Source organism: Meleagris gallopavo, chromosome 9 (assembly GCF_000146605.3).
Source record: "Meleagris gallopavo isolate NT-WF06-2002-E0010 breed Aviagen turkey brand Nicholas breeding stock chromosome 9, Turkey_5.1, whole genome shotgun sequence".
Taxonomy (NCBI): domain Eukaryota; kingdom Metazoa; phylum Chordata; class Aves; order Galliformes; family Phasianidae; genus Meleagris; species Meleagris gallopavo.
In genome coordinates, this window is record NC_015019.2 from 11,118,245 (window position 1) to 11,128,678 (window position 10,434).

Genomic DNA, 10,434 nt, shown 5'->3' on the forward strand with positions numbered 1-10,434 from the left:
AGGTTGTTCCTCCCCAAGGGCAGGACCTGGTACTTCCTTCTTCTGGGCTGCATGATGGACTGCCCAGCCTGTCCAGGTCCCAGTGAATGGCTGCAAGACCCTCTAGAGTACCAGTCATGATCTCACGTGTTTGAGATTCCTTCTACTTGGGAAGGAGTTTGAACCCATTCGTTTTATCCTTGTTTTGGGGCTAGAAGGGCAAAGGGATTCCCACACCAAAGTAAAGTTACTCCAAAAATCAATGTGACTTTACCAGCATGCTATGCCAGCACACCTTCCTGAGTAATCAAGGACACTGGAACAAGATGATTTGGCTATTCCTTTTTCTTTATCTTTTTTAATAAAACAACCTGCCCCATACCAAATAAATCCCCAGTTCCTGAGCAGAGCCAGCTTCAGAGCATAGTGAGGAAAAAAACTTTCCTCTGCAAGCAGATAAGCCAAGGAGGTTGGGAGAAGCTTTGTCCCTGGGGTTGTGCAGAAGAGGTTCAGGGGTTTGGAGGAAGGCAGAAGGGATCTCAGGGAAGAGTTGTTTGAGATCTTCCGCACAGGGGCAGGTGAAACTCAGAGGGGAATCTCTGAGTCAAGACCATGTCTAGAGACCAGACCAGAGGTATGAGGGAAGCTGGTGGGACGCCGGCAGCACTGACTTCTCAGCCATAAAGGCTCTGCCCTATATCTCAAGAGCAAAATCCAAGCAGAGCTGGCACGTGAAAAAGCACCTCCTTGCAGATGGAGGGTGGTCAGAGCTCGCACCCCAGCCTGCTTCACACAGAGGCTCAGGGAAGGCAAAGCAGAACCTGTCCACCTCCAGCACCTCAGTAAGGACTCACTGCGCCAAAAGGGAAACTGCACATCCCTGCTGCTGTGCATGCACTCTGGGCACAAAAGGCTCTGATGTCTCCCAAAACTTTCCCCAAAGCTGGCTGGGGCCTATTTGCCAAAGCACAGCCTCGTGCTGGTGTTAGCAGCTGCCCCCAGCTCTCTCCCCCCGCTCCGAGAGGGATTTGTTTATGATTTTCATCCCTGCCTGTCTAGCCCTCCTCCTCCATCCCTGTCCTGCCTTGCACTTATTGGTCACAGCAGCTGCGTTTGGGGGCAGCCCAGTAATTTTCTATATAACTAAGTGCTCTGTTCAGAGAGACCTCAGCAAGTCACGAGCGGGAAGGAACACAAAAGTAAACTCCAGAATCTACAACGCTGCCATCCTCCTGGGATCTGTAGGACAGACAAGGGGCCGTGAGAAGGAGAGAAACTGATCCCAAGAGCATCCAGAGTTTGTGGTCTCAAGGAAGGTAACCAACTCTGATGAAAAGCTTTGCTGTTCCATGTTCTGATTTGCAAACAAAATGATTTCCTGCACCTGGGTGAGTTTTTACATGCTTTTCAATCTCATGATCTGATGGAGATGCTGGAGGATCATATCCCCAATAAGATCTAACAGGTGCTGCACACCTTTTAGGGGAAGGTCCACCTAACCCGGGTTAGGTTCAGGAGAGGGAAACAATTGGGGATGTGTGCTCATATCTGCCTTTCTTCCCTCTCCCCCCATTCAAGGCATTTTTGCTGCAAAAGACATTTATTTGCACTCTTCGCTGGGCAGATGGGATGGGTCCATCAGGCACTTCCCCAGGTGATCGGGGATGTGAGCAAGGCTCAGAGGATTTGGAGTAAAGTGGTGCTGGCTTTGGCTTCCACTCGCTGGGCACTTAACAAGCCTCTTAGCCTTCTGTGCCTTGATTCCCCCAGCAAGGGAGAACAAGTTATACTTGCAAGCACTCTGAGATGAGGGAACTAGGAGGGCAAGAAGTCAGTGGGCTGTTGAGCAGGAGAAAACAATGCTCCCTTTTATTAAATTGTTGTATAATAAGGCAAGATGGGGGAGAAGCCCTTCTTTTCAGTAGTGTGGAAGGAATGGGCAGGATCCAGTGAAATGTGTCCTGTGATTCTTACTCACATGAGCTCCTCTGCCAAAGCCCTGGGGGCACAACAACACCAGGCTCTGAATCCTGCACCAGGGAGAGCAGAGAGGAGCAGCCTACTGCTGCCCAGGGATGCTTTAGTGCCTAAGCAGATGCTTAGGTAAATAGCCAAAGGAAGGAGATGTTGAAGAATCTTCTTTTGTGACAAAAAGTGAGGTTGGGCAATCGGTTCGTAAGGGATGTGCTGGACCAGCAGAGGTGCCAGAACCTTCAGAGGTACCAGAACCTTCAGAGGTACCACCAAGGTTTTTCTCACAGCATTTTACAGTGGTCACTAGGTGATAAGCTGACATCCACCATGCCTTCCTGGGGGAATTAGCTCTGCCCATGCAGACGAGATTGTGTGAGATGAGGGGTTCCCTCATGTGCATATTACTTTGTGTTCGGGAGTAGCAGGATACACCTGCAGTGCTGGGATGCCCATGTAAGCTGGGTGCTCTCAGAACAGATATGGGTCAACTCCCAACCATCATATGGAGAGGCTTTTTTTTTTTTTTTTTTTTCCTACAGCCAGACATGGTGGCCATTCTGGCTCATATTGATGTGGCTTATCTGCAAGATAAGTTTGCAAAGCTGCTTGAGCCTGCAGAGATAAAAGGCACGGTGAGCACACAGAATTGCTATGCACCAGGCATGAATATTTCAGCAGATAGAAGCATGCCGACAGTGAGCTGGAAAGAAAGGAATGGGATCTTTAACTCTCCTGTGCTAAAACTGTATCTAAGGTGCCATCACAATGTAAGGGTCAAACTAGAAAGAAAACATCTTTAAAAAGTAGTTGTTTTAACAGAACTGAAAACTCATCTCTTGAGTTCACGAGGTCTGAACTGTGATTGAAGTCTGTGGTTATTTTATTGCCTCTGTTTGACATGTAACTGAGAATAAATGTCAGGTTTCCTACTAAGGTTGTCTGTTTGCAGCTTAATTCACTAAGAACCTGGCTGAAGGGTCAGAGAGATTTCCTGGAAGAAGCAGCAAGATGAAACTGAGAAAAGGGTAGGCCAGGTTAGGTTGGTTTGTTGGGAAAGCATGCAGCTTCTTACCAATCATGCTTGGAGACTCCCAAATAAACAGGAAGGCACAGGTGCTCCTGCGGAGCTGACACACAAGGCAGCTGTACCTGGAGGAGCTGTGGCTGTACCTGGTGGCTCTTGGGGTTGGCTTCCCAGAGAGGAACAGCATGGTCCCGCTGTGCACACAGTGCTGAAGCCCCTCCCCCAAATTCATAGCAGTACAGTTCTGCAGCATCCTCAGCTGTCCCATAAGCTGCATGGGGTTTGCTGCTCAACCAGCCCTGCCTGAGAATACTGGCAGAGATGTGCAAAACAGAACCCAATCCGGTGATATTTATTAGCAGTGCTGCAGGCTTGGTCAGCTTGAGAGACCTTTTACTGTGCTCAGCAGTCAGCACTGCAAACAACATAGGGAGATTTATGTCTCCAGGTATTGAGTGGAACAGCATGGTGGATTTGGAAAGGAAGTGGTTCAATTAACAGCGATTAAGGATGGGGAAGGAGGAGCTGCTCTGCTTGCACATAAATTGGAATAAGATGTCAGGTATCAATAGAGCATTTCTGGAAAAAACCCTCATGGTATTTTCCCAGCACAGTTCTCAGGATACTGTGCTGAGTTTTGTCTCTTTGCAATGAAAGATGGCATATGGGATCTGCTGATGTTCATGCTGCTCCACTTTTACCATGGCACAAAACAGGAGAAAAGCTGCTTTGTTCCTGTGGATAATGCAGGGTTTGCAGAATCACTCTGCTGTGCAGGTATCAGTGGAGCAGGTGCCCCAAAACTACTTTCCTCCACTGACCACAGACAAAATACCTCTCTGCCATCTTCTTAAGCACTATCAGGCCCCCTCCTCTGCTAACCCATCTCTCTCCCTTGTCCCTTTTTCCATCTTCAGATCAGACCAAGACCCAAGCAAATACATCCCCAGAGCACTGAATTCTGCAGCCAGCTTTGCCCTTTGGTCCTCAATGGCGAGAATCTCAGCTCCCACTACTCTGGCCATCCTCCTGACTTGCCTCTTCTCTGGGGCACACGGCCAGACCCCAGAGGCTTTCCAGGCGAGTTCCATTCCCTTCAAGGCACTCAGCCAGGAGCAGGCTTACAGCCTGCTGCAGCCCAGCCTGTTCCAGGACGCCAAGGCACTCAACTACTCAGAAAGTCTCCCCAAGAGCAGCGGGTCGGAGCCACCCCTACTGCCTGTCTGTGTGAAGCCTGCAGATATCAGGCATGTCTTCAAGTATATCAACACCATCGTGTCCTGCACCATCTTCATAGTAGGGATCATTGGGAACTCCACACTCCTGAGGATCATATACAAGAACAAGTGCATGAGGAATGGGCCGAATGTTCTCATTGCTAGCTTGGCACTTGGAGACCTCCTCTACATCCTCATTGCTCTGCCCATCAATGTCTATAAGGTAGGCTCTGTGTAACAGAAGTACTGGAGCAGGAATGGTATCTGCTACCACCTGCCTTTGTGCCCTGCTATCTTCTATATTCTGCTCTCTAACACAGACTCCATTTTAGGCAAGGATTGGGGAGGGTGATCATGCTTTCCAAAGGGGAAGGGAAAAATAAATAGGCACAAAGCTCACAGTAGGTTCCTGGGAAAGCAGAGGTGTTCCCAGCCACTGATGTGTTCTATACACACACACATATCCAGATCTTTTAAATCTTATTTAAAATTGAAAGGAAAAGAGTGAGTTGTAGTCTCTGGGCATTCACAAACATCTAGCTAAATATGAAGACTCATCCAGGAACACTGAATAGGGCTGTATTATAAACAGGGTAGAGAAGGTTTGGCCGATATTGGATGGAGTCCTGAGACTCCAATCAAAGGAGTTGTACTGTGTGAGACATGCAGTTACTCCTTGTCCACCATATTGGACAGGTTTTGGTGGTCTGGAGTAAGAGGCTTATAGGAAGGGTCCAGAAGGGCTGCAGGGAGTGAAGGACGTGGAGCTCAGATGCACTCATACAACTGGGCTGTGGGTACATAGGTCTTACAGCCCTTCTCTTTGGTATGTTTGCCTGGTTCTGTCTTATTTCACAAGTCTGTATGTCCTACATATCATAAAAAAGGGCATGTGGGACCAGATGGAGACTGTAGAAACTTACTGAGGGAAGCTGGCAGATGAGCCTGTCACAGGCTGAATACCCAGTTCTATGTCCTGGTCAGGTAAGTACTGATGGCAGTGAGGGCTATACAGAGTTCAAGGCTTATACCAAAGGCCTCATCCACAGCATAGCCCATGCTAACACAAGCTTTTGTCCTCAAGACACACTCAGCCATCTCTCAGAGCTCCCTTTCTCCTGTCTCATATTGCCCCAATGATACCCTCTGCTCGCCTCTGTTGAGCATAGGGCCACAAGTAGGTACTGGCTTTAAAGGGAACACCAGATCTAATTCCAGAGGAGGTGAGAAGAGTTTTGAGGAGAATTTGCACTAAGGAATCTAAACGTGATAGGAGGGCTGAGTATAGGAATCACATAAGTCTACATGGCTGTGAAAGCTATCTCAAAGAAGCTGTCCTTGCTGTATTTTTGGCTATTTCAGAGAATTATATCCATTTCCCTCTGAAAGTATCCCAAAGCCCTTTGCAACTTTCAGGATTCTTGGTGTCCAAACCATCTCTCCACGTGTGTGTAAACTCATCTCACAATGAGCCCCTGGGGAAACAAGTGGTTCCCAACACAACCCAAAGCACCGGAGAGTACACACCATGCCATCCCAGTGGAGGTAACCTCAGAGTGCTTTCAGCTGCTCTTTGTGGGCTTCTTGCACCTTGTGGGTAACCACCTGCTATTATGGGAAGCCAGGCATACCTTCCCGAAGCAGTCTGTTAACCCTGAGATTCTTCCCCAGCTCTTGGCAAAGGACTGGCCCTTCGGTGTGCAGGTGTGCAAGCTCGTCCCCTTCATCCAGAAGGCTTCAGTGGGCATCACGGTCCTCAGCCTTTGTGCCCTCAGCATCGACAGGTGAGAAACAACTTCCACAGGTGCCCTGCCCAGCCTGGCCCATATTTAACCACAGTATATTCTTCTGTTGCCTGCAATTAGAAGACTGTAGAGTGACTTGGTTCCGGGCCAAATTCAGAGAAGTGGAGAGGGAGCTTTTAGGTAATTTAGGTAGAGTTGAAATCCAACAGGAACCAACTATTCTCTGTGATGAAGAAGTGTAAGTCCTGCTGGAAAAGGTTGATATGAGGAGCATAAAATGCAGGAATAACTGCTAGGCTGGTGGGGAAGGATGGCACCTCTGCCACCAGGAGGTAGACATACTGGCCAAGGTCAGCTCCCTTCACATTTATCCCTCGAGGCCCTGTTGCTGATCCTTCCCATTCCACTAAAGGAGAAGACAAAGCAATGGTGAAGGAAGGAGGGAAGGAAAGGGACTCTGGAGACAGTTCTAATACTCACCTTCCTAACTTCTTTCTGATAGTGGGTTTTCTCACTCCTCTCCACTCTTGTTCTACCCCTATACACTGTGCAGGTATCGAGCAGTGGCCTCCTGGAGTCGGATCCAGGGCATAGGAATCCCCATGTGGAAGGCAGTGGAGGTGACGCTGATCTGGGCAGTGGCCATTGTGCTTGCAGTCCCTGAAGCCATAGCCTTTGACATGGTAGAGATCAACTACTGGGACCAAGACCTGTGGGTGTGCATGCTTGCTTCCAAACAGAAATCCAGCTTCATGATGGTATGTATTCTGACCCATCCCAGCTGCAGGAAGACGAAGACACAGGCAAACAGGGCTTCCTTTCTCCTTGATTAGAGGGTTAGATGCACTATATATGACTTCAGTCAACAGGGAGAACGTGGGGAGAGATTAGACAAAGCACAGTCTGTGCAGGAAGTACCAACATGGGGTAGCGTTGCTTTGATGTGAGGCCTGGAAACAGGCAGAAGGTCTTTTAGCTATGTTGCATCCTCATTGCCCACCTCAGAATGTCATGAGCAATCTTGGTGAAGCTTCAAGAAGCTGCTAGACTGTCAAAACAGGCCAGGAGCACCTCCACAACCAGACTGCACAAGGCCAGCTAAGGGTGAGCAAGGAGATGAAGGCCTTTGTAAAGCATCACAACTTGTCCTTTCACCCCAAGTCTGCCTAAATAAGCACCTTGCAACCATTTCTTGTACAAAAGTATTAGATCAGCAGCCAGGTGTAAACCAGACTTCCCCTCTTTGGGTTAAGCCCTGTGGGGATGATGATCCCATGTACACTTAGCCCAGGGGCTGTTAACTTTCATACATCAGAAGTGTCAGAGTGGTCTGATCAGTGACACCGCTGGTGTCAGAGACCAATGCATCAGCTACCTTCCTTCTTCCCCGTTTCCAGTTCCTCTGTGTTTTGCATACAGTTCTATCGTGACGTGAAGGACTGGTGGCTTTTCGGCTTCTACTTCTGCCTCCCCTTGGTATGCACTGGCATCTTCTACAGCCTTATGTCATGTGAAATGTTGAGCAAGAGAAATGGCATGAGAATCGCTCTGAATGACCACATGAAACGGGTAAGAAAACCAGGAGGGCAGAAACCTCATTTCCCAAAATAAAAGGTAATGATGTAGAATGGGACAACACACGTGAGTTCCTACACTCTACATAGTTTCACAGCAGTCAGTGGCTTCTTGACAGGTGGATGCAGATGCATGGATTATTTTTGCCTTCATATTATAACCCACCTCTACAATCTTCCACCTCAGAGACAATCCAAACCACCAGCATTGTGACCCCAGACCAGTTTGCTTTTCAATTCCTATGGTCATTTATATCTTTGCTCTCTCCCATACTTCAGTGATCTGCTGGTTACTCCAATAACACAGCAGGAAGAACAGATAGATGAGGTCACCTCAACAAAGTGACTAGAAGTGATAGTAGGATGGGGAGAAAGAAACTCTATCCTGGTCTACATTGCATTACTGCTACCTTACTGCTTTCTGCAGCCTGGATCTCACAAGTCATCCTCATGATGTAGGAACTGGGACTGGTAGGCTGTGCTTTGGACTCAAAAGGGTATCCAGCCCTCCTTAGCTTATAGAAAGGACATGAAGGGCCATTGATCAGCATGAGGAGAGTGTGCTTTGCCACAGACATTCAACCAGAGTATACCTTCTTCCCTGCCCACCCTCTCCTTGCAGCGTCGGGAGGTGGCCAAGACCGTCTTCTGCCTCGTGGTGATCTTTGCGCTCTGCTGGCTGCCGCTCCACCTCAGCCGCATCCTCAAAAAGACCATCTATGATCAGACAGACCCCAACAGATGTGAGCTGCTCAGGTAAGAGCAACAGCAGGAGGGCCATAAGCCCCAGTGAGCAACTGCAGAGGTTCACTGGGCTCACAGAAGGCTGAGGGAGCTGCCTTTCAAACACCTTCCTACCCCTCTTCTAGAAGGCATTGCTCTGTAGGCAGGCACAGAGAAAGGAAGTGGGGGTCACACGGAGAGTACTATTTATGAGTTAAAGATGTCTCCCGGGCAGAGAAACATTTGGAAGTTTGGAATCTCCTTCAGCTGTCCACTCAGCAAGCTACCAGCCGCTTCTCTCCCCTCTTGCCATAGTTTCCTCCTCGTCATGGATTACTTTGGGATCAACATGGCCTCTCTCAACTCCTGCATCAATCCTGTGGCTCTCTACTTTGTCAGCCGAAAATTCAAGAACTGCTTCCAGGTAGGGATTGTACCTCCATTGCCTTCAGATGAGGGGAAAGGCAGACATCAGGTACACGTGGGACCTGCCAATGGCCCACAGGATGCCCATATCTGCTCATTGTAACCCTCTTCCCAAATTTTCACCCTCTCTTCCCAGCTTCAAGCACAATAGAGCTTCCTGCCTTGCTACAGGGAGACTTTTCCCAGTGCAAGGCCTGTGACAAGCTCCAGAGAAGTCCCCTGTCGTTCTGAATCAGAAGCAACTCCACGTGCCTTTAAATCAGGAAGTGGGGCTGCTATAGGCTTTGAGCCCAATTTGCTCAGAGAGAAATCTGAGAAGGAGGGAAGAGCTGAAAAAGAATGGGGATGACATGAAAATCACCTCCCAGTTGCTATGGCAAGGAATTGAACCCACCTATTTTCTGTTCTTCAAGGACAAGAAAATATCTGAGGCTTTGCTACCTCATTTCCAAGCCACTTCAGCCCTATCTTGACAAACCTATAAAATACAAAAAATACCTGAGGCTTTGCTACCTTCGTTTCCAAGCCACTTCAGCCCTATCTTGACAAACCTATTCCCATCAAATCTGTAGGAGAGCTTGGCTCAGTGCACAACCTGGCATTGCGCAGGTTGATCTGCCAAAAATGTTTCCCTCATATCCCATGTGCATAACGTTTGTGCTTTGACACTCTTTGTCTCCTTGCAGTCCTGCCTGTGCTGCTGGTGCCAGAGACCTGCTCTGAGCATCACACCAACAGATGAGAAGGGCTCTGTGGGGAAGTGGAAAGCCAACGGGCAGGAGCTTGGACTGGACCGGAGCAGCTCCCGCTTGAGCAACAAGTACAGCTCTTCCTAAAGCAGAGAGGAGAAGGCACTGTGACAAGATGATAGGACACCTCAGATTCCCTTGCACAGTTATTTCCTGGCTGGGCTCAAATTGTTTTTGCCTTCATATTATAACCCACCTGGGTAAGAGCTGTAGCATTTCACTGACCCCGGGACTAGCTCTGAACACAGCCTCAGGGCTTTGCTTGTCCATCCTCCAGTCCAAGTCACCTCTGCAGGAGGAAGAAGAATGGGACTCAGCCCTCTGTAGGACTTTTCTGTTCCTTGAAGGATAGCCAAGTGACTTATGGTCATTTGTCTTGGGTAGAAACACAGGGTGAGGAGATTGGTGAGAAAAGTAAAGTTGAGATGTGGTCATTTGAAGATGGATGTGGGACAGGGAGGAAAGGGCGAGTAACCCAAGCAACAATGTCCAGCTGAAAAAAACAAAGCATCGTCCCTTATGATCTCCCTCTGCTGGAACAGTTTGTCCCTGGGCAAAGTACCATGTTAAGACCCAGATATCGTGTAGGTCTTCTAGACAATCAGTGACCTGAAATCTCCCTCAGCTATGGTATCAAGGGATGGGCAGCAACCCAGCATCACAATGCAATCAATCTGACCTGGGAAGCCCTGAAAGTCCTCTCCTCTTTACCTGTTCCCAGGAAATTTGTTCCAGGCTCTCCACTCAGGGATGGCATTCACCCTGCCTATGTATGGAACAAGAAGGTGACTGAATGCATGAGACAGCACAGCTTAGGAGTCCAGGCGTCCTCAGCAGAAGCCAGTGGCAGCATTCAGCCAAACCACCTGCTCCAAATTCCCCCTCCCCAGTTTCTGGAACCCCAGCACTTCTTAGGCACAGATCTGTGACACCAAGGTTCAGGCTTTTTGTAAGGAGGATGCAGATTCTGATCCTCAGGGTCAAGCTAAGGGGAAAATACAATGGGGTAGACCTCATCTCAGC

At 48.7% G+C, this 10,434-nt stretch overlaps 1 protein-coding gene across 2 annotated transcripts; it reads left to right on the forward strand.

Moving 5' to 3' along the window:
- Positions 1–1,130: 1,130 nt before the first annotated feature.
- On the forward strand, positions 1,131–9,914 carry LOC100544563 (endothelin receptor type B-like). 2 transcript variants are annotated; one of them, XM_019618225.1, is made up of 8 exons: positions 1,131–1,367; positions 3,895–4,417; positions 5,866–5,978; positions 6,493–6,697; positions 7,359–7,508; positions 8,136–8,269; positions 8,552–8,660; positions 9,349–9,914. In XM_019618225.1, exons 2-8 carry the CDS (start codon positions 3,968–3,970, stop codon positions 9,496–9,498), a joined length of 1,311 nt encoding a protein of 436 aa, XP_019473770.1. In that variant the 5' UTR covers positions 1,131–1,367; positions 3,895–3,967; the 3' UTR covers positions 9,499–9,914. The 2 variants fall into 2 exon arrangements, with proteins under 2 accessions (XP_019473770.1, XP_003208434.1); XM_003208386.3 differs by having other exon boundaries at positions 1,131–1,295.
- The last annotated feature ends 520 nt before the right edge of the window (positions 9,915–10,434 follow it).

Coding starts and splice junctions, on each gene's coding strand:
- LOC100544563 (XM_019618225.1), top strand. CDS start 3,968: ATGGCGAGAATCTCAGCTCCCACTACTCTGGCCATCCTCCTGACTTGC. Junction 5,979..6,492: donor TGTGCCCTCAGCATCGACAG/GTGAGAAACAAC, acceptor TACACTGTGCAG/GTATCGAGCAGTGGCCTCCT. Junction 8,661..9,348: donor AATTCAAGAACTGCTTCCAG/GTAGGGATTGTA, acceptor GTCTCCTTGCAG/TCCTGCCTGTGCTGCTGGTG.